This window comes from Aedes aegypti, chromosome 3, assembly GCF_002204515.2.
Source record: "Aedes aegypti strain LVP_AGWG chromosome 3, AaegL5.0 Primary Assembly, whole genome shotgun sequence".
NCBI lineage: Eukaryota > Metazoa > Arthropoda > Insecta > Diptera > Culicidae > Aedes > Aedes aegypti.
Window position 1 is genome coordinate 64,350,417 of NC_035109.1, and position 25,049 is coordinate 64,375,465.

Below are 25,049 nucleotides of genomic sequence, written 5' to 3' on the forward strand. Positions count from 1 at the left end.
TAAATTTGCCGGAAAATATGTGAAATGTAGTACCAAAAAATAAAAAAATATATTGGAAATGGTTTAACCAGAAATTGTTTCATCTTAAAAGTAAGAAGCAGGCATGTTACCACTAAATCAATTTTCATAAACGAATAGTATGCACAAACTGAATCAAAAAGAGCTCATGCCTGCCTGACCGGCTTTCGCAAAAAACAAAAAATAAAAAATGTGACAATGTTGATTATTGAATAATTTGTTGCTATTTTATGTTATTCTGTAATTTTTCAAGGAAATTGTGATAAAAATTAATCTTACGATAAGTAATCTATTCCTTATGAGTTCCTATCAAAATATTTAGAAATCGCAAATAACAATATTATCTCATTATTCACAGACTTCGTCATCGTCTCCTGATAAACCTACTAGCTTATGTAAGACCACTTACATGTCAGTATACCCAGATAGCCGTAGCGGTAAACGCGCAGCTATTCAGCAAGACCAAGCTGAGGGTCGTGGGTTCGAATCCCACCGGTCGAGGATCTTTTCGGGTTGGAAATTTTCTCGACTTCCCAGGGCATAAAGTATCATCGTACCTGCCACACGATATACGCATGCAAAAATGGTCATTGGCATAGTAAGCTCTCAGTGAATAACTGTGGAAGTGCTCATAAGAACACTAAGCTGAGAAGCAAGCTCTGTCCCAGTGGGGACGTAACGCCAGAAAGAAGAAACATGTCAGTGTCCAACCTATATAAATTTTGTATTTCTGCTGAGAATTTATTAGAGCAACCAGCCCATTTAAACATAACAGACAATCAATTTTCCGTACTCGAATCCTTGTGCAAATCAAATATTACTGGATTGTATTGCTAATAGCTTTATCTAATGGAGCAAAGAATCAAATCCTAATCAATCGTCTTGTTAAACCTATAATAATTATTATATAATGAACCAGATGTGTGAAATAGAAAAAATAAGTAGTATTTATATGGTACACATCCTCACATGCTTGTTTAATGATCGTTAACATTCCAAACTCATACATAAAACTGATGCCAATATACTGCTGAAACGGTGCACGTTTCCCTGAAATCATCCGTTTCCTGAAGCTTAATAATATTGAATTGACAAATTCAATGGTTGAATAATTGAATTTAAATAGATATTGATATTTTGATTATTATACTTTTTGTGATTAAAAATACCAAATTTTCAAACTTAGTCAAAAAATAATCCAGGCAAATCATTTGAAAACGGCCTCTTTCTACACTTTTCTTGTACTTCAAGACCCATATAGACGCATCCCTGATCCATCCAAAAAAAATTTTTTGTCGAACAGTGTAATAAATGTTCAACAGTCGAACTTTCAACATATCTAATCGAATAAGTGTCCTATGGCTCATTAAATCCTCAAAATCACATAGGACAGTTTTATTTTTTTATAAGATAAAACCTACTATGTATTTATTTTATGAACTTTTATATCGACCTAAAGAGCTAAATTAAACTGTCTTTCACAATGATTACATTTAAAAATAATGTATTCCAAAGAACAAAAATTTAAAATAAAAAAAATGTTCGGGATCCCTTGGTGGATTTTTTCGGGGAACACGTCAAATGAAAGCTAAAACCCTATAATTTTGAATGGTGAAAGATTTTAAAATGCCTATTTTTTTGTAATATACCTTTCCCATATACACGCCATGATATATTCATGCCTAACCAAATTCGCGATATTACACGATTACTTCACATCACACTTAATAATTTCGATCCTGGTTGATACGTCAACTCGCAGGAACACAATCAAAGGGCCAAACGTTGTTTAATAAGCATCTTATATCTTTGAAATAATTGAAAAGTGTAGAATAAATTTGATGCAACAAATAAAACTGTTATAAAATTTGCTAAAACATGTAACAGGGCATGATTCAACCAATTCCATTAAGATTGTGATGCTTCACGGCTTTTGCGCAAAGTGCAAAAAATCTGGTCATCAAACAAATTGAAAACAATTTCAACCCCTTGGGAAATCGTTCAAGATTTTTTTTTTCTATCCACTGAGGCAGCTGTTGCAGCGCATTGACCGTACCTAATTCCAGAACCGTGAGCGTCTTTTATTCTTCGAATCCAATCATTGAAGGAGCCAATGAATTTCCATTAGCTAACTAAAGGAAAAAAAAACTATCAAAGTAAACTCCATCATCTTCCAGTTTGAGAAGCTCTTATCAATTGGATCTGAAGAATATGGTTTAATTTTGTGAGAAGATGTTTACAAATCCATGTTGTCTTGGAAGAAGAAATTAAACTTATTTGAATTACTAACGTTGCGGCCACACCACGAAAGCGTTAGTTGCCTGCTATTTTAGATAAGTGAATGAAAATTTTTGTTTCATGAAAATCTGGGGGAACTTTTGACCTATGCATAGGGGAGCGGTATGTAGGGCATAGTTTTATTTTTGATCAAAAAAGCTAAATGGATATTGATATATTCTAGATTCACGTAGCGCCTTGAAGAGTACGTCTACATAAACGACTAGATTTTCAATTAAGATCATGATTTTAAACTATTCCGGTTTGCTTGAGTTGGATACTGGGTTCGCCGTAGAGTTGGGCGAGCTCGTGGTTCATCCTTCGCTGCCACACACCGTTTTCCTGCACACCGCCGAAGATCGTCCTAAGCATCCGACGTTCGAAGACTCCAAGTGCTTACAAGTCCTCCTCAAGCAGCGTCCACGACTACCGGCCTTATGAGCGTTTTGTACATGGTACATTTGGTGCGGACGTGAATCTTTTTTGACCGCAGCTTCTCCTGGAGGCCATAGTAGGCCCGACTTTAACTGATATTGTGGCTCCGTATTTCGCGACTAACGTTTTTGTTAGCCGTCAGCAAGGTAGATGAACTCGTACACCACCTTGAACGTATCCCCGTATATCGTAACACTGCTACCTAGGCGAGCCCTGTCGCGCTCGGCCCCACCAGCATGTACTTTGTCTTGGTCGCATTCACCACCAGTCCAACTTTTGCTGCCTCGCGTTTCAGGCGGGTTTACAGGTCTGCCACCTTTCCAAATTCTCGGCCGACAATGTCCATATCATCCGCGAAGCAAACAAATTGACTGGATCTCGTAAAAATCGTACCTAGGCTGTTGAGCCCGGTTCTCCGCATGAAACCTTCTAGCGCAATACTGAACAACAGGCACGAAAGTCCATCACCTTGTCTTAGTCCCCGGCGGGATCCAAACGAACTGAAATGTTCGCCTGAAACCTACGGATGGCCACGAAGGCATTTCCTCCGTTATCCCGTCCTTCATTGCCTGTGCTCTCAGCGCCATTCAGGTGCTCGTCGAAGTGCTGCTTCCACCTTTCGATCACTTCACGCTCTTCCGTCAAAATGCTCCCATCCTTAACAATTTAACGTTTAACAATTTAACGTTATTCACTATATTGAGCTGTTCGGTAATCCAATCCGCATGGTTTTTAAATTAATTTACTTATTACGCATGGTAAAGATGGATAAATTATGGGTGAAATTATGAAAAAATACACGTGTTCGGCTGGGATTCGAACCCAGGACTCGTGTATGCTAGACGAGCGCTTTACTAACTAAGCTACTGAGCCACTTGTTTGCCCAATAACTTAGATGGTTACAAGTTTCGAATTCAAATCCTCACAGATCACGCAGACCCGCAGAGTTAATTAAGGTGACACATCTCGGAATCCAAACATGGCAGGCACAATGGCCGGCTTGTGCCCCTACTCACGAGTTCAAAGGCACTAATCTGCTGAAATAATGAACATACAAAGTCAAACTTCTTATTTTAAGCTTTCTGCTAGAGCACAAAGCAAAAATAGAAAGTTTTGGTACATTATAGAAATTTGATTCCAAGCTGTTCCACCTTAATATAACGTTATTGTTAATCTTCAAAATATCCTAGTTTAAAAATTGCTAACCGTACAGTGGTGCTTCAAATTTACATGCATACTAGTGCCATGTATTGGCATAATGGCTGACCAAACAGTGCTGTTTCAAATTACTTTCAATCTTCTGTAAAATTTGTCAAAGACACGAATTTTATAGGTGCCAGAGCCTTCAAGAAAATGATCAAGTTTGTATGCACACTAGCGTCACGTAGTGGTAAAGCTGCTGACCAAATAGTGCTGCTTCTACTTGCTTTTAAGCTTCTCAATAACTTTGCTGAAGACACGAGCTTTCTATGTGGTCAAGATCGTGGGCTAGAGCTTTCTAGAATATGACCAAAATAATAGCGCCACGTAGCAGCAAAACTGCTAATCAAACAGTGCTACATCGAATTGCACTGCACAATTACGAAAATTTTGTTGTGAAAAACAATTGCAACGCATGGCCATCCCGAGTTCAACATAAAAAATGAAGTCGAAACATATCCAAGTTGATGTCATAATTTTATATCTATTTATCATTGTTTGCATTTGTTTGCTTATGATAACCCGACCAGACGGAAAAAAACAAGATTATATCAGAATGTGTCCCCCTGATACGATTTTTTATATCACCAGTTGTTATAAAACATGTACCGTTAGTAGTTAAAATAACAAAAAATCTAACAAACTTTACACCAAACACAAAATATAACAAATCCTATTATAATTATAACTAAATCATTACAGAATGTGTTGCGAGATTGTTAAAATATAACAAAATAATGCAAATTATGTTATTGTTCATGACATCGGATGTTATTTGCAACCAATTTACAAAAGCGATGTCAAAAATATAACAAAAGTTGTTATAAATGTGTTACTAAAAATATAACAAGTTGAGAACAAAAAATGGCTAATTAAATCTAAATTTTTAACTGCTGCTGATACGAATGTGTTATAATCAGAACCACATATCTGGTCGGGAATGGATATGCTTTGTAGAAACCCACATTTTTTACTGTTAATAACATTGGCGTAGGAGCAGGGGGGGCCAGGGGGCCTGGCCCCCTCCAGAATCATTCAGCACCCCCCCCTCCAGAATTTTTGATGACAATAAAACAAAAATTATCATGAAGCTAAATCTTCTGAATCAATGTACATGACTCTTGTAATAGACAAAAATTTCTTCATTAGTTACGTTATTTTATGTTGTACAACACTATAGTGAGAAAACCTCGCTTGTCTTATATAGCATCGGCGTGGCGGTTCTGATATCGGTAAATTGCGCGACAACCGAAAGCTTAGTCGTCCGGCTCTCGATCGATTGGTTACTGTTAGAACTAGCTTCTTGCTGTATGCGATAAGCGCAATTTTTCGACATCTCCGTTTCAAAAATTACCGTGATACAAAAAAGCGGAAGTTTGATTCCAAAAATTGTTTTTTTTCTAAATGTTCTAAACAATGCCGTTTCAGCATAAAGCAGCATATTCACTGCATTCTACTTTTCCATGTTTTTGGAGGATACCCTAGTCAAGGTGTGTGGTGATGATTACCCTTATGAGAATTCACAAAAGAATTTGACGAGTTGAAGTATAATGTAAAAAAAAATAATTGAAAATATAAACAGAACTGTATGAACTGTAAATAACTGAATGAGGCTTAACTTTCAAGGAATGTCGGCATGGCCAAAATTTCTTTAGATGAATGGCAGGAACTTAACCTGGTGCGAAAAAATGTAACAAAATCGATCATAGTATTTTATTTCAGCTCTCTGTAATGTAGATTTGATTTTTAAAGTGTTTTTGCATGAATAAATTTATTGCTTAAACTTGCTATATTGCTAAATTGCTATATTTTTCCAAGAAAACTTAATATTTCATTAATTATTTGATTAATTTTCAACAGATTGGTGGCAAAATTTTTTAAAAATCGTTCCGATATTCATTGTAGAATTTTAGTTTAAACAAATTCCTCGAGGAATATTTAAGGGTGGCTTCAGAACTTTTGCAAACCTTTTCGAAATTAGGCAAATGAAATTGTGGGACTTGTTCATACTTTCAAAGTGAATTCCTCTTGGTGGACATCCATTCCCACTATACATTTTCTTAGCAAATTGATTCCCGAAATGTTCCCGGATTTACCTGAATAATATTACTTAGAGTAAAGTGGGGCAGAATTTCGAGTGGGGTAAGAGTTTCTATTTAAGATTTCTGGCTCAATTCAAAACAAATCTTTTAAATGTCATAGTGGTTAGAATGCTATTCAAGTAAGAGACTTTCACTCAAAATATCATAGAAATCGATTGAGATTTGGAAAAGTTATGGCTATTTGTTGTTTTCCGACGCGAATATATATAAGTAAAAATGGGTAAATATTTTGATATAAGTTTGTTTAGCAAAATTATAGCGAATATGTTGAAGGTTCACTGTATGGTATTTGTTTTGTTTTAACTGCTATTGTTGTCTGGAAACTTTGATTGTACCACTAAGGTCGAACTTTTGCCCCACCTTATTTCAATCTTAAATTCAAGTTTCCCTCGCAATTCCTCCAAAAAAACATTAATTCTGTCAAATCTAATACAGAGATATTTCGCAGAAAGTTCTATGAGAAATTCTTCTGTGAATTTCTTTAAAAAGTTTTCCCAAACAATTTATAGCAAATTCTTCCGCGAAGTTCATCAAAAGTCCTTAAGTAATATTTCCAAAATACTTCACAAATTCAAAAATTTTGCTATGTTTTTCTTAAAAATTTTGCTTCAAATACCCGGATTTAAAACGGTTTTTGAAATGTCTCTTGCCTTCGAATCTCCAGAGGAAATTTGTTGAAAACCCCCAAGAAAACTTTTGCTTCCGAAATTAGCATAGCGGTAAAGGAATCTGTTGGGAAACATGAAGCAAAATCACTGGGAAGGGGAAAAGGTTTATTATGATATTCATAAAGATATTTGTATTGATCTCCCTTAGAACACTTTGAAAATTTTACCAATTACCTATTGGCAAAATCCATATTTTTGGTTTGAATTTGTGTACGATACGAGGGCGAATTTCTAGAAGCCTTCTGGTAGAATTCTAGAAACAAAAAGATGTCAAGGAAGGATAGATTACAAGGATAATTTCTAAAGAAGATTCTGATGGACCTTCTTGAGAAACTTCTTAATCCTGTAATTTACTTCTAGAGAAAATATTATAAATTATCTCTCATTGTACCATTGCACATCTTTCGTTCTACCTGCTTCAAAATTTTGTTGTTTCTCCTTCCTTCGCATGACGCTTTGAGGAACTTCGTACAACAATTTGTCCTTACTCCAAAAAGCAACGTTTTAAATAACCTAAAGTAAGGTAAATTATAGGAGTTTTGAAAATATAGCAAAATTCTTATAAGTATGGTTCCTGATTTCTTAAAGTCCATTAAAAATTCCTCAACAAATGTTCAAAGTGATGCAAAAGTTTCCACTAAGATTTAAATTCATTAAAATCTTACATTTTCACGTCAAATCTCTACAGTAATACAAAATAGTCGATAATTACTCCTTCAAAAAAGTTGGCTTTTTATTTATAGAGGTAGGAAAAAATGGGCTCTACATCAATATGTGCCCATACACACTATAATTATTTTACAGGAGTCCGTGAATTTCACCGTAATCTCAACAGCTGAAAAGTTCGGTGAAATAAATTAACGGAGTACGGTAAATTTTTACAGTAATTTGTAAAATTTTACCGGAATCCGTTAAATTTCGGTATGTTATTTTACCGAACTATTCAGCTGTTGAGATTACCATAATTTACGGATTATGGTAAAATAATTTAAGTGAGTAGTATAATGAAACATCGGAGTTTATACAAAATTTTAACTAAGATTTTAGTTACAAATATTTTCAGTAAAAATTCCATCTGTTTTCACACCAATCATTTTCCGTTATAAAAGACGCAGAAAAGAAAACAAGATTTTTTATAGTGAATCATAAAAGGACCATTTAAGCTTCTCTGTGAGGTACATTGTCAACAAGTTTCAGACATTCTGCGGATTAATTCTTAAATTTTACGACAGGAATTTAGTTTTTTTTTTCGAATCATATTCAAGTTGCAATTTTTTCAAAAAATTACCAACAAAGTTCTTTAAAACCTTTCTTTGTATATGTTTCGTTAAAAATCTGATATGAAGTGATTCGTAGAGGAATTTTTAAAACAATTCCTAAAAAAATATTGAGATATTCTTAGGGTAGTTTTTGAACCAAAAAATGGAGAGTGGATAAATTTTTAATTGTGTTTTATGAAAGAATCCTGATATTACCATGCGAAAAAATAGAGTATAAAACTTGAAAGAATACCTGATGAAACTTCTGGAGAATTTTTTGAGAAGTTAAAGAATAAATTGCCAAATCTTAGTAAATGTTGTGAAAAATTTCTTCAAAAAAATATAACGTTAGTGCGATTTAAAGAAAAAAAAAATCTCTGGAAAATGCTTTGATAAATCTTTGGTAAATTTTTCGGAAGAATGTTAGGGAATCAATAACATAATTTCTAAGAAATCCCTGAACAAATTACTCGGGAAAACTGGGAAATCTTTGAGTATTTTCGCGCCTGAGTTTTTGAAAAAACAGTTGAACGTATTCCGCTAGGAATTTTTTAGGAATGTTAGAATTGTTTGAACATTACTTAGTTAGGCATTTGAAAAAAAAATAATAATAATTTCGAGTTTTGAAGGAATGCGAGATCGGCGAACTGCTCTGAGAAATCATGAATAACATTTTCCCAATTGAAATCTTTTTAATTGCTTTTAAAATTCTTGTGGAATATTACGAGCAATCCTTAAAGTAACACCTTTAGTCATTTAGTTTTTTTGCAGGAAGTCTGGATAATTTTTGCTGCGATTTTTTCAAACAATCCTGTAGAGAAACTTTAGAAGAAACTTCAAAAGCAAAGTTGGAAAAACTGTTGACGAACTTTTTGAAGAATTCGTGAAATGAATCCTTGCTTGGTGATTTTGAAGACGTTTTTGGTGAGATTTTTTTGTACTATTTTTTGGAGAAATGTTTAGAAATTCCTGAAAATCCTAAACAAACTATTAATTAACACAGGAGGATACTTTAAACTAGCAATTGGAATTTATATATACTAATTATCTAGAGGACATTCCAGAAGAAATGACCAACAATGCATTCTCTGGTGGAATTCTTTGAGAGATTTTTCAAACAATTCGATAGAGATTCTTCGAGAAATTTGCTGGAGAAATCAGAAAGTCTGGGAATAATTTTCCGTGGGAATCCCAGCACGAACTGGTAAATAAGTTCTTGCAGAAAGCACTGAAAATTTGCTTCTCATAGAAATCTCTTCAAAGCATACGGTTGAATAACTGAAAAATCAAGCAAGGAACACAAAGGACATTCCATGTGAGGTTTTTTGCTAGAATTCTTGACACATGTTACACTGGGTTATAAAGAGAATGAATCTTTTTCGTAGCAAAAATTTATATTTACAAATATCACTGATGTGCCGCGAAATGGGACAAAATAACAAATTAATGAAATCAATACAAATCTGTCAAAACTACGAAATTTGTGTAAATCGTGGTTTTTGCGACCGACATTACTTATCTGTAAAACAAGTATTTGCTAGGCCCCCCTTAGGCCCACTTCAGAAAAAAATCCTAGCTACGCCAATGGTTAATAACAATCTTCGAAAGCGAAAAATATATATGTGGGTAAAGCATTTATGGATGAATGAGCACGGGACTTTCGACTGATTTAATTCTTAACTCGACTTTATTCCGGTCGATGAAACAGTGAAAACACCAATGCATGTACTAAGCAAAATAGTTCGAAATAACGTCTGACAACCCCCTTCAAAGATAACGAAATGTGTAAACTACCCACAGAGTTTGATAGAATTCAACTATCAAAAAACAATTGCTGCCTCTCATGCCTCCCCAGGATCCTTCTCATCCACGGCTATCACAATGAATTCACCAGCGTTATTATCTCTCAATTGCTTCCGTCTGCGGAAACGAAACACCGAGCCGCCCCTCTCATTTGCCCGCATCATCATCTCAAAGCTGCCTGTAATTTAACTAACAATCGCAATCAAAAGCCACTCACCCAGAACAAGGCCACGGCTCATTTACCCCGAAATTGTATCATCAACCTTTATCGGTCTATGTCTGAGCGCTCTAGTTAAACAAACACCCACACTCGGGATGCAAGGTCGTCGTTGCTAACGAGCGTAGGAGGGCACGAAAAGGGCCTGGAGATGTCTACCGCTTGTTAATAGATATGTATGACATCTACCAATTAATCCAGCTACAACAATGGCACCCTCTTTTTTCGAATGGGTTGCTCGCGCCTGCTTCAAAATCTCAACCAAGAAAATTGATGGCTTTTTGCCTTTTTACCCGGGATGCGATGGTGGGCGCACTGCCTCTATGGTTGCAGGGAAAAGAGTTAAGAAGAAACGGCGACAAACTGTCTAGTGCCTGATTTACCTTTTAACTTTTAACCGCACACCAACCTGGTTCGAAAGGAGGAATGGGAGGACCAGGGGTTGTAGATGTGGATTTTGATGGTGATAATACTTAAACTGCCCATAAAAGCATAATTGTCCCATATGGAAAACGTAGGCATCGAGAAAACGTCGCTTGAAGCTTGTCTCCTCATACAAATGTTCATAATTTTATAGATCATTTCTGCGATAATCTTTTAGAATCTCTGTAATGTTCATTCATTAGATCACTATTGATCAGCAAAAAATACTAGAAGGTTGTCATAGCAAACTATCCGGATAAACACTCTGCAAACCGACCATTTCTTCGGATGAGTTGGTATATGTGCTCATGTCAATCGGTTTTCCTCTTATAATTAATAAACAATAATAAACAAATGCGAACAGCGAACATGTCCGAACATGTATTATTAGGAAAAGAATGCATATCAATGAAAAAATGCATTTTAGTCATATTGGCGCTTACGTCGACTATGCAAATATGGACAGCTGTACATACCTATTTCAAAGCAAACAGCTTCATCCGACGGGGTTTATTTTTCTTTGCTTTTCGCTGACGACAAACGGTGACGCTTTCGATACCCACACCTCCTATTAGCAGACGACACCGATGCGATGTTGTGGTGCTGCTGCTGCTGCTTGGGTAAATATGAAATGTACCTCCCACAGATAAATTGTTTTTCCAAACAAAATTAAGTCTCTGATGTACGCGCTCGGTAAACGCATTCTTTCGTATGGGAGGAGGGAAAACCCCGGAAAACCGTCGGTATTCGTTTTGGCACAGCTCCCAAGGACGCAACGGTTCGTGAACGAACTGTGCATCATTCGTAGTATATCCGCCGAACAGAACTGTGGCTATGGAACAGTAGAGGCAAAAAGTGGAAAATGTAACGATGGGTAAAAACGAAAAAACGGAGAAGTGGAAAATATTCTTGCTTTGCAAGTCTCGAAAGCATGTTATTCGACAAGTGTATTAGAAACATTCGTTTAGTGTCCTTTGTAAAAACTTACATGCGCAAAAATAGCTTTTTCCAACTGTACACGCAAACAAATCCGTTCTCATAATCGTGAACAAAAAGTCATGGTAAACTGAACACAATGCTTGTTCTATTTTATGAATCTATTCCCAAAAGCGTGATTGTTTGCATCTCGTTTATATGAACCTAATCAGTGATCCAAGAACATAGTTCTTGTCTCTTCCAATAGCATGCTTGTTTAGTAACGCTTTCGCTATCATGACTCTCAAATCATGATATCCAGAACCCATTGAACCATTTTCACGATTTGGTTCCTGATAACAAGAACTCTGTTCACGCGCGCTGTCAAAAATGATAACGCATGCGCATAAACAAATATCCTCGGTAGTCAACAAAGGAATGGCGGTCCTGAATGAGAATTGAGAGTATGCATGTTTGTTTTAGATTTTCATCATAATTTGCATGTTTGAACGTTTTCTGCGTGAATTATCAAGTAAGTAACTATTTTTTCTTCATGCTATGCGTGCAGAAATATTACGTATTGCTCAAAATGTGCTCGATTTGTTGCTGAAAAATTGCGTATTCCTTCAACTAAGCGGACGTAGCTTTCGAAAGGTTTTGAAAGAAGGATTTGCTACTACCTTGTCGTGTTTTCGGATTGCGTAGCTTACGGATTTACAGTCATGGCATCTCAATGCAATCAATTGAATTAGAAAATACTTCTATAATCATTCACTAACGAAAAACAGGCCATAAAAAATCATCATGTATCAAAAAGGTGCCAGGAATCCAAAACATCACCATGAACTATGTTCCAGGTTCCAAGAATACTGTTCTAGTTTACTAGAACAAAAATCACGGATCCTTGATTTTCTTCCTACCATTGATCCGTTTCGCAGGCGTTACGAATGATTTGAGGAACATAGTTCCCGATGACGTGATTTTTGTTCATGGTGTACATTCGTAAACCGAAATTCACCTTGTTCCAGAGTTCGTGATTGATTGTGCGCATTTTCTGGAACGGTTTTATTTGCGTGTACTCAACGACAAATAAGTGTACTATGGAGCTATGCAAGCTATGGAAACCCGACATTTCGTATGAACAGATGTTCATTCCAATATCTAACACGAATAATGTAAACGGAACCATTACAGGATAAATGTGATCGATGCGTTCTTGAGCATTCTCCCCTAGATGGGTTGCATTCCGAAGCTTGAGCGCCTGGCACTAACTAACTGCGAAAAGCGTGAGTATGGAAAACGATTCAAAGCGTCGAAGAAGACCAAAAAATGAATTGCCACCCACGCAATAGGGTTACAGGGCTGTATGTAGGCCGGTCCTATTGGAATACGAGGTTAGGTAGATGAGTTTCGAGGTTTATGTTATATGTTTACATTTACTATGTTGAGATTTAGCTACCTAAACATTGAAACAAATATTTAGGAAGCTAATATCAGCAAAGTAAATATTTTGATGATCTTTATATGAATATATTTTTGAAAGAAGCGTTATTTTATTATTCATAGGGGTAAATGATCATGAGAAGACCTGAATTGATTGTAAAACGGCATTTAAGGCATCCTTTCAGCGATTTCTCCAAGGATTCCACAAGTGGTTTCCCTGAGATTCCTCCAGGAAGGAATTTTGTTCGCTACCAGACCGGTTCCGATATGGCTCAAGAAATACCTTCAGTAATTCATTCTGGAATTTTGCCAGGGGTTCCTCCAGAAATTCCACCAAGGATTATTCCAGGATTCTTTGAAGGAATATTTCTACAGATATTTCGCCAAGAGTTTCTGAAGGAGTTTCTGCTGGAATGTCTCCAGTGATTCGTCCATATATTTCTCCACTTAAATTTTTACTAGAATTTCTCCAGCAATTTTTCCAATGATTCCTCAGGGAACTTTTGCAGAAATTACTTCTGGGACTCCTCCTGATATTCCTCCAAAATTTCTTTCAAAAACTTCACCAGAATCACATAACAAGGTCATTACATATTGTAACAAAAGGTGTTAAAAATAATAGTAGTTCATATATTTTTTCATCAAGATGGCTTTGTACTTAATTTGTCACATTTTTGCTATAGTTTTATTATATTCTATATTTATTTGGTGTAAATTTTGTTATTTTAACTACCAACGGTATATGTTTTATAACATCTGATGGTATAATAAAATCATATAAGAGCAACACATTCTGTTATAATTTTCTTTCTTCTATCTGGTCGGGACCAGGGTTGCCACATTAAAATCTGTATTATTTCCTTGAATTATCTGTATTTCTGTATCCTGGAATAAAATATCTGTACTTTAAATTTGTATCCCTAAAAATTGAAGTTGAACTAAGAATTACACAAGAAGTTCTAAGGAACATCAATCATTTGTGACTAGAATGCAAAGTTCTCACATCTCAGTTTAAATTTGAAGGTTTCCAAATAGGTATATTTTCATTTTTGCTCAAAAATATGTATAGATCTGTATAGTTTTGGCAAAATTCTGTATATCAGTATTTTTCTAAAAAATCTGTAATCTGTATATACTGATTCTTGGTCACAAAATATTCGAAAAAATCTGTAAAATACAGATCAATCTGTACATGTGGCAACCCTGGTCGGGACTCCTCTAAGGATTTTTCCATGAATATCTCTACAAGGACTTATGCAGAGATGTCTTCGAGGCATTTTCCAAATTACAGTACGAAAATTTCTTCAAGGATTACTCCAGATATTTCTCAAGAATTTCCTCTGATAGTCTTCTCAAGATTTTTCTAGGAATTATTCCTGATATTTCCTCCGGAATCGCTCCAGAAATTCTCCTGGAGAAATTCATCTAGGTATTTTACAAGAAATAACTTCATGAATTCATATAGAAACTCCTCAAGAGTTTCCTTTAGCAGTTCTTTTAGGCATGCATCCAGGAAAATCGCTACAAATTATTTTAAGGATTTTTTCAGGTAATTTTCCAGGGATCCCTCTTAAAATTTCTCCATAGATTCGTTCTGGGCCTCTAATTCCTCCGGAGAATTCATCGACACTAATAGGAATGCATCCAGAATTTCAACTGCGATTTTTTTTCGGGATTTCGCTAATAGCTCCTTTCTTGAAGAAGTTTTTTGAAAAAAATAACCTTAGATGAGAGATTCCTGGAGCATCCCTGGAGTAACTTTTGAAAAAAAATAAGACACCTTCACGTCAATGCTTCCTGTGGAAGATTTCCCAATTTCACGTTCCTGGTGGAAAAATTTCCGGATTGAAGCGGGAATCTATCCCGCACTCCTTGGTCGATGCGGTTAAATGTTTTGTAACTCTTGAAAAAAGTCTAGAGTAACCCTTTGAGAACTCCCTGGTTAAGTTCCTGGAAGAATCCCTAGAGAAATTCTTCGAGGGATTTCTGAGAAAATCTCTGCAAGAATTCCTGAAAACATCCCTAGAACTTAAAATATACTTTTTGGCTACGCAGTCTTTTTTGTCAACGTCTTTTTTTTTATAATAAAGACTGCGTAAAGCATATTTCTTTAAAATATGCAGTTGATTGTCTACCAGCTCATCCCTAGAACAATTTCTAGAGAAAATCATTTAAAGATTTTTCTGAATCAATCCTTAGTAAAATGAACTGAAGAAATCTTATCAGGAATCGCTTTAGAGATTTTACTAGAGAAATCCCTGGATGAGTCTCTGTAGAAACTCCTGTAGGAATCTTTGAAAGGGTTCTGGAAAAATTCCTGGAGAATCCTTGGAGGTATCCCACGAACAATCACTGTAGAGACTTTGCTAAAGAAATTTGTAGAGAAATCCCTGGAAAAACTCCTATAGAGATTTTTATGGCCAAATCCCTGGAATGGTTCTTGGAGAAATCTCTGGAGGATTCCATGAAGAGATTTTGCAAAAGGAACTAATGTAGAGCATTTAACGGAGGATTTTTTGTAGAGGTTATCCTAAAATAATCCCTGAAGCAATTCTGAAGTAATTCATAGGGTAGACCTAGGAATTTCAAGATGAACTCTTGGAGGAATCTCCGAAGAAATTTTTGAAGACCCAGAACAAGTCCCCGGAGAAATTCCTGGGGAATCCCTGGAGGATTATCTAGTGAAATTATTTGAACAATTCATATCGCGATTTTCCTCCTGGTAACTCTGGGTGAATTCCTGCAAGAAATTCTTGAGGAATTTGTTAGATGTGGAACACCTTCAGAAATTTCTGGTAGAATCCCTGGAGCGATCCGGGGAGGAACCCCCGAAGAAATCTCAGAAATAATTCCTGGAAGGAGGACTACTTGGGGATATCTTTGTATGTTTCCATGGAGGAAATTCTTAAGAAATCACTAGAGAAATATCTTGAGTAATCTTTGAAGAAATTTCGCTAGTATAACTAGTATATTCCTGGAGAAAACCTTAAAGATACACCTTTGGGTGCCGCTGACATTAAACGTCACTTTTGCCAAGATGTCAGCAAACGAACTTTAACCGAGATTTGCACAGCTGAGATCGGCATTCTGATTTAAGTGTGTGTAAAAACCACTAATAGAACCTTAACATACTCTAATAATCCCTCCATAAAATTAGAAAAGTTTAGCCATTATGTCTGCAAGAATCCAGTAAAACTTTACTGGAGGAATCTATGAAGGAATCGTAAGAGACATTCCAGCAGTGGTTCAGTGGTTCCTTGCGAAATCTCCAAAGGAATCCCTGCAAATATTTTTTTGTTTTATATTTTTGCAGGAATCCTTGAACGATTCCCCTATCGAGTCCCTACTAGAAGAATTGCTAAAATATTTTTGGAGTCCTATCGGAGCCGGTCTAAAATGTATCATGGCGAATAAAAGTTCATTTTGGAGGAATCTCTGGCAAATGCCTTAGTGATGAAAATGTTGTAAGGACTACGGTAGAGATTATCTCTGAAGGAATCTTCGAAATAATTCCTGGAAAATTCTTTGAAAGAGGCTCTGCAAATATTTAGAGAGAAATTCTTGAAGGAATCCTAGGGGGTTTTCCTAAAAGAACGTCTGGTGCCCTGTTCAAATGGTCTCAGAATTGCGATTGGTGCCAAAAGTTATAATTCGCCGGCAATAAAATATCGTTTTACTTATCCAAAACATTAATTATGATTTGTCAAATGATTCCGATTACTCATATTATATTTTTTTTAAATTGAACTCGAGTATGATTAGTTACTTAGTAACTTTATGTTTGAGAGGCCCATATAGCCTAAGCGATAATCTCTCAGCTTTTCAGCAAGATCAAACTGAGGGGCATGGGTTCAAATCCCACCGGTACAGGGTCTTTCCGGGTTGGAAATTTTCTCGACTTCCCAGGCATAGAGTATTTTCGTGCTTGGCACACGATATACAAAGGTAAAAATAGTCGAATGGCAAATCTCTCCGTTAATAACTTTGAAAGTGCTCATGTTTAAGAACACTAAGCTGAGAAGCGAGCTCTGTTCCAGTAGGGACGTAACGCCAGGTGTTTGGTATGGTGTCCATTCACATCTGGATGAAAAATCGTGTATTTTGAGCCGTCGCATGATGGAACAATATGATGGTCTGAAAATGTCCACATCACACCTTAGCGGAACCGGCTCCGAAATACTCCAACCAATTCCGGCCAAATCTACATTTTGGTCGCCTTGGTGCACTTGTAAATCGGAATGAAAAGCTATGAAATTTGAACCGTCTTTATATACATGTGTATGAACTTCTGAATATGTTATACGTCAGTTCCTTCAGAAACAGGTTCCAGGTTCCCTTGTGCCCTTGTGCCCAGAATGATCAAACTCTCACAAAATTCCCAGGGTTCCATTCTAGAATTCTAAATCTTTCAAATAAAGCTAATATCGGTTCAATGTGTAACTTTTTGTTAATGCATTAAGGCTTCCCCAAATCAACGCGATTATTTTCAGCGACAGCGACGAATACGCCCCGCAATTTCGTCGTTGTGTCGCTGCAAGCAATCTTATATGAAACCATCTAGCCCAACGCGACGAAAATCGCTGCGAATTTGCGTCGCCGTGGCTTAGGCACGCTCATAAGAAGACTGTGCATGCAACGGAACAGCAACGAACTCGCGACGATTTTTCGTCTTCGCTGAAAATAATCCCGTCGATCTGGGGAAGCCTTTAGGAAAGTTAATTTAGAATGCCGAATCTCGGCTAATTTTGACCGTGATTCACACAGCTGACTGGGATCTCAGGAAATATAGGGCCCTATTTTATAAGTCGAGTCGATCAAAAACGACTCGACTGGAGTCACTGTCGACCAAAAATTTCGCTCGACTTGGCTCTGTCACTCGAGTTTATCGACAGTTATCACTCTGTGTGACTGGATTACTATGGACCTGTGCACGAGTTCACTATTTGACGTTTGAGCGGTTCCGTGTTATTTATGTGGCCATGGTAACGAATGAATTTGGCACCGCTCAAACGTCAAATTAGTGAACTCGTGCATCGGTCCATGGGAGTCGACGGGTGACATCTGAAATATGCATGCTTACTTTGATCGACAATGACTACAGACGAGTCACGTGAATTCGCTCGAATTACAAAATAGACCCCATAAGCCGAATATTAGTAAATCGTGCTTCGTTGCTAAGCAACCGGCTAATTTGTTAGCTGAGTCTCGGTGGAAAGTGGAAAGCAGAGATTCGCACAGCCGAGCTCGTGAAAAAAATCTAAGTGTGATGTTTGTTTCAACTTAAAACACTTTAGTGGCTGATTTTTCCGGTATGTTTTGTACTTAAATGCATAAAATGTATTCTACTCTCTCTATTAATATTCTCCAATTCATTGTCAACTGCAATGATATCAAAAAGAAGCTTAATTGTGGATTTCCATGCACACTCAGTTTGCTCGGCTAATTTTCAATCTTTTACCGAAATCCGCACAGCCGAGCGGTCAGCAACTGATTTTTAACTAATGTCGAATTCGTTTTTGAACCCAGGTTGGAACTGGCGCAACCCGTTCTGAATCACAGTTTCAACCCCAACCCGATTCAGGTTCGACCGAACTACAATTTGCTTGACGTTTGTTTGTTTATGTGTTGATCACCGACCCAGTTCCTAAAAACGAAAACGACATAAGATATGATCGGAAAACTGGCTTCTTTTAGTTGTTCTTCTTTTCATGTATGAGCCCAGTAGGCCTATTCACATGACGTTCCAAAACAGCTGATCGGGAAGCTGTTTGACAGTTCTTCTATGAAAATGACAGCCTCGTGTATGCACCGGTCCTCCACCGATGTAAACAAATGCATAGACGGACCTGCCACATGAAAAGGCCTGTTGTAAATTTCCCACCCTTTTGTGTTACGCTAAACAGTGTTGCCGTTTGTATGGAAGAAGGTACACTATTTCATATGAAAACAAAATAAATCTCATAATTGTGGTAATTAGGTGTATAATGTATGACTTAATAATAAACACGACAAAATTTGAATCCGCGACGAAAAACATATACTATGAGAGGATTTCATGAGCTGTAATGCAAGGGGTCATGCACAAATTACGTCACGCTCCGAGGGGGAGGAGGGGGTCAAGCCAAGCGTGACGAGCCTTACAAAAATTTCGGAGTACTCATACAAAAAACGTGACAAAGGGGGGAGTGACCGGGTCAAAAAAGTTGAAATTTAGCGTGACATAATTTGTGTACCATCCCCGAGGTGCGCGACTACAAAGCAATAAAATGGTAACACACTATCTTTGATATGCCGTATTCTATGAAATTTCAATCAAACACACAATCTGCATCCGGCTATCAGTTTGAAGAACGGTATGTTCTTCTCATTTGACACGCAAATCCTAATAAATTCGTTACGTACTTTTGGGACCTTCGGAAATCGATCAAAATGACGATCCTGATGAGACTTACTGCTCCGTATACAATTCAAGGCTTTGCACTTAATTTTTTATATTTTCTAGCTGACATAGCTTTATAATTTTCTTTGATATACATCAGTCGGCTAGTTGGCACGAACTTTTATGAACATCCGCAAATAATAACCATCTATCAAAGTAATCTGGCAACACAGGCAAAACCAAAACAAACGCATCCGATGGTAATTTTCTACAAGCAGATACACACTCAGAGACATCAAAATCAACCAATCAGTGACTGAATCACAAACTGGATCAAATTCTATACCCAGTTGTCCGATCTTTATCTTAGATTTTTGTCTACAGCTGCACCTTTGGGTGCCACTGACACCAAACGTCACTTTAGCTAAAGTAAGACTGATACAAATATTAAATTTCTTTTATGTCCGAGACCACTTGGGAAGTACGAGGGGAGGGGGATAAAAATAAATAAGGAACAAAAAAATAAAGATAAAAAAGTTGTTTTTTCGAATTTTTTTTTTAATGCAAGTTGTTAAACTTTTTTCAATCGTCCTCTGGATCATTATTTTACTTGTTTTTTTACTTTAAAAATTGAAGAAACCTAACTAATGTAAAAAAATGATGAATCTTTTTTTTCTCCCCTTCAAAATTTTCGGATTTTTAAAGGGGGGGGGGGGGGCGGTGTGTACTTGTTTATAAAAATATAAAATATAAATCTTTGAAACAAAAGCAAAATAAATATTCAGATTTTCTTCCAAAAACAATCAAAGTTGCCCCGTTTTACCGTATTCAAATGAAATATGAAAATTGCTATGGAAAAGGCCAACGTTTTGGGCTCAGTTTTCTAACTCCTCGTCAGAATATTTGTTGAAATCTTCCCTGCTAAAACTTTGTGAATGACCTCATTTTGATTAGATATCTGAAAATTTTGTTATTTTTGATTCCAAAGTCGAAATCATGTTGAGATGATTCTTCAATAACCTACTTTCAGAGCAACACTATATTTATCTGTAGGACAGACCTAGCAATGTTCACCGTAGTTGACACGTTTTCGTCGACATTCGACCCATACGACAGCCTTTGTCTTCAGTATTCACAACAAAGGCGGGATTGGGTATTAGAATGTTAATATGGAACGCGCTTTCAAGCTAGAAGTTTTTGAGATTAATTGATATTAGTCAATTATATTTTATTTATTGCAAATGTGTTGTGTTACTTTTTAAAATATTCCAATGAATTTTTATGCATCGTTTTGAAAGATTATAATATGTGGTCCCATATTTGTATGTACATTTTAGATAATCCCTATCTACGCCTCCGAAAAAGAAAATCGAACAGAATTCACCAAAGTGGATTCTTTTCCCTTGTTCCCGTCACGTTGTGGCTACGCGCAAAACGCCTTTTTCCTCAATGCCAATCTCTCAAACCATAGCGAATCGTGGCCAGCGAATTTTGGTTTGGGCCAGCCGTCGTTCGGTTGGAACAGGACCGGAATCCGGCAACAGGGAAAATTCATTTTCTGCGAAGAAAAAAATATACACGCGCTATTTCTCACTTGTTGGCAATAATGTCGGCCGTCGCCCCGTTCTTCTCGGTCGTTAGGTCTTATCGTGAAAAATCATCGAAAGGAATTGGAAGGATGGGTTTCTGAGGTTTTTTTTTCTTCCGGTTCTCATGCCTCATTCGATGATCGTTTCGTTTACGCGTTATGCATGAAAACACACGCGTCAGACGTGATAGCATCTCTTGGCGTTCGAAGTTATGTCAGTCTTGCACGAGTCTCGTTCAGGGCTGGTAGCGAATGGGTGTCCTGAAACAGGAACTTTAGAAACTTTTTGCCTGAATAGGTACATCAGAAATAGAACACAAGAAAAGCAAACAAAAATCAAAAAGAAACCTAAAAGGTGTCCAGAGAACAAAACCAGAAGATAAGAGCATTATTTCTCATAAAACCTGACCAAAAAATTCTCTATGAATATTCCTATGCCTTCTTCTGGATATTACTCGTGACATTACGACAAGTATTACTGATTACTATAATACATATTTTCTCATGATTTTCTCCAGAAATTTTATAAGAAATTAATTCAAGTGTTTATCCAACGTTTCCCTCAGGACAGTCTCTGAAGGTTACTTTGAAGTCTCTAGACTTTTTAATAAGGATTCAGGGAAAACGTAGCTTTAAAGACGATTTTTGTTAAAATTGAGACATTAAAAACCTTCCATTTAAAATAAACACTTTTAAGACACTTGCATAAAAATAATGAAAAGGCTACCCGCTACCAGCCCTGCTCGTTGAATGTTGGGAGGACGAGGGTACAGACGGGGACGAGGGCTTCCAGTGGCAGAAGAAAATCGAATTCGAAGGTTAGAAAGCGCGTGACACACCCGCATCATATGGAATTATGACGACGATCAGAAAATAGTCAAAGACGCACGCCTACTTGTAACCTTAAGGTTATTCATAGCGTGTCGGTTGGAGTTGTGGGATGAGTGGTATAATTCGATTGGGAGAATTCTTCCATGAATATGTTATTGGAGGGTGAAATAGGAATGAATATGTACTAACCATTTATTTTTCCTGCTGAGTGGAGTTGAGGTAATCTGCATTTCATTTGCGTGGTTTAGTTTATTAGGGAAAAATTTCGAATCCATTATTCTGACCACATTTTCTTCCTTCTTGCAGTACGACTCGGAGATCCAATACCTGGAGAGCAAGGGTCGCGAGCAACAGGACAAGCTCGACGCGCTCACCCAAGAGATCAACAAGACGGATCAAATCTATCGGCAGGGCAGCGAACAGCTGCAAACGCTTCAGTACGTCGAGGAAGAGGGCGAGCTCGTGCGACAGCAGGAGAAGACCCTCAAGTCTGAAATCACCCTGCTGCGCTCGAAGCTGGCCAACTGCGAGACGGAACTGCTGCAGTGCAAGAACAAGATTCGCCTGCTGATGGACGAGATCCAGGTTGAGCAGCGCAAGTATTGCCGACAGTATGACACTAATCGTGCACAGTTAGAACGTCATCTAATGTCTGAAGTTGACAGGATTCAACTGGAGATCGACCTGGCCATCCAGAGTACGGACCACGCGAGCAAGGCAACCGATAAGCTCAAGAGCGAGGTGGCTGGCATCGAGAGCAACATCGCGGAGAAGAAGAAACAGGTGGAGCAGCTGGTCCACGAGATGAAGGAAGTTAACCTGCAGAGCCTGGCGGTGGCTCCGGCCGACGAGGTGCGGCATCTGCTGGAAGGTGAGTTTCGGGGTTCTTGGGGTTTTTTTTTAATCTTAAGGATAGTAACTTTACAATACAGCGTTTTTCAAGAATTAGGAGAAGTCCAGTAAGTTACTTTACCCAAAATGTGAATATTTTTAACCCCCTCCTTCTTATGTCACACGTTCCCCTGGACCAACCTTCTCCGCTAAGAGCATGGAATAGTTTATGGAAGACATCGTAACTCTTTATGTCAATTCACAGCTTCCAAAGGGTTTGCAGTTTCCACTGAACACGTTTTGTCATGGCCCTTGCTGCGGAATTGCAAACATTTTTTACAAAGGGGAAATCTGCAAACAGATCCCTGAGAAGGTAACTAATACAGTGTGGGGAGCCGCATAGTCGTAGATAACCATTTACAGTCATATTTGACGTGGTTAGCGAAGCTGAGCTTGTCATTGATCATTACCCCAAGATGTCTAAGGGATCGCTTGGACTGTATGGTGCAATCACCTTCCGAGATAAGCGCCCGTTGCTCGGACTTGCGACTATTGACCACCACTACCTCAGTCTTGTGACGGCCAGTTCTAGTTTTCTAAACTTCATCCATTCCTTGACTATGGAGATAGAGTGCGCTGCTGTCAACGCTACCGTTTTGATTCATATTACGGACAGCTTCAAATTCCGGACACTCTTCTTTGTATGGGAAACATTTCACAGGAAATGTTTCAATTTTTGCCGTTCGAAAGTTCATTCTTTTGAGGCTCGTTTAAATAAGCTTTATCCATAAATATCTATGCAAATTCATAATGTCCAACTGCCTAAGACGTCTCTTTAGTGGTTTAACAATTTCACTTGATGATTTGACTTTTCTATCAATGATTTCCATGAGCTGTTCGGAATTCGAATCAAAGTGTCCGGAATATGAGGCAAAAGCGAGGGAGCGTCCGGAATAAGAATCATCAAAAGGCCACACATTTCGATTTATTTAAAATTATTCAAGTTGCGGAAGCGTATTCTTCACCCACCATTCGAAATTTAAGGTTTTCCGACGCTCGATAACGGTGAGGAATCATATATAATGATTTATTTTGTATGCTCTATGCTGAGTCATACTCTCCTGAGGCCTTAAGCGTCCGTAATATGATTCAAAACGGTACTTCCTCCATTAATTCGCCATAGACAACTAGAGTGATGTCGTCAAAGCCAACAATCTTAACACCCTTCGGAAGGTGCAGCCTCAATACGTCATTGTACATCGCATTCCATAACATCGGGCCCAGGATTGAACCTTGAGGTACTCCCGCGGTAATTCGAACGCTTCTGCCCCACTGTCATTCAGTAAAATCCAACCATCAAAATAGCTTTCTAGAAGCTCACACAACTGCTCTGGTACCTTGAGGCGGTGAAGTGCGTGGGTTATCGCTTCCCAGATTGCGCTGTTGAACGCATTCTTCACATCCATACTGACAACCGCGCAGTAACGGATGCCGCTCCTTTTATACTCGATTGTCATCTCAGCTGTCTGAACGACCGACTAAATAGCGTCCAGATTAGATTTCCTGGATTCAAACTGGTTGTTGGACAGGCCGTCCGTATGGTCCGTATACGCTATACGGTATTAGCCTGTTGAGGATCATCCTCTCTCACAACTTGTCCGTGGTATTTAGTAGACAGATAGGTCTATACGCCTGGTGGTTTCCCCGTCTTTGGTAGCAGCACCTTCATATTTCTATCGCTCCCATACATTTGCCGCATACGGTGCTGGAGGGCATAGGCTTGTGGGATGATGCGGGAAGAGTACATCGATTATCGATCGCAGCAACTCGGGCAACTTCTCTAGAGGCGTCACCCCACGGACTCGAATTGGTACTCTGGCATAGACTATCAAACATACCCGACTCTTGATTTCCTTTTTGAGAGCTAACTTTGCCTCTCTGAATGCTGCACCGCGTTCTTCTCTTCTGCTTCTGTGCGTTCGCGTTGCATTCTTCATCTAGCCCGAAGGCAGATTGCACCACCAGTATACCGGCGGCCTGTTCTCTCTGGGAGGGGCTTTTCTCAGCATGGAAGCTCAGGGCTTCAGTGAATATTTCGCCGTCGAAGCGCGCTGTTGCCAATCTCGGGCTTGTGTCGTGTTACATCGCACTGCCCTCCAACCGCCTGATAGTATGCTATAGCGAATCGAAGACTATATAAAGTCACGTTGATAATCGATTCTGCACCATTTCGACGGAAAGTACTCACTGTACCCATATTTGCCAACACAGGGATTCCAACAATAGCTGGCCTCTTTGGATGGTGCAGCGGCTACCCCACTCCACTGCCCAAGCGTCAAAGTCGCCAGCTATCACTACTGGCTGCCGATCAGCTAGTTCAGCTAAAATCCTGTCGACCATGTGGGAAAATTCCTCAATCGACCACCTTGGAGGCACGTAACGGCAGCAATAGAACTCGTCATCAATTCTTGTTATCACAAAACCGTCATTTGCGGTAGAGACTACTTCTTGGATTGAGTATCGTCCTGTCGTTCCTATAGCTGCTAGCTGTTGGGACCTATCCGCCATCCAGTTCCCGTTGTTGGCTGGTATGCGATATGGGTCCGATAGTAACACCACGTCAGTCTTGGTTTCCGAGACTGACTGCCAAAGCAGCTGCA

The 25,049-nt window shown here is 38.1% G+C and overlaps 1 protein-coding gene across 7 annotated transcripts in view; it reads left to right on the forward strand.

The window, feature by feature from the left end:
* LOC5564521 (hybrid signal transduction histidine kinase A) overlaps window positions 1-25,049 on the forward strand; it is a 285,243-nt gene that overhangs the window by 253,620 nt on the left and 6,574 nt on the right. For 6 of the 7 annotated variants that reach the window (XM_021855300.1, XM_021855296.1, XM_021855299.1 and 3 more), the window contains exon 6: window positions 21,865-22,429. In XM_021855300.1, coding sequence (XP_021710992.1) covers window positions 21,865-22,429 — 565 coding nt within the window. The remainder of the gene's footprint in view (window positions 1-21,864; window positions 22,430-25,049) is intronic. The other variant, XM_021855302.1, reaches the window with a different exon arrangement.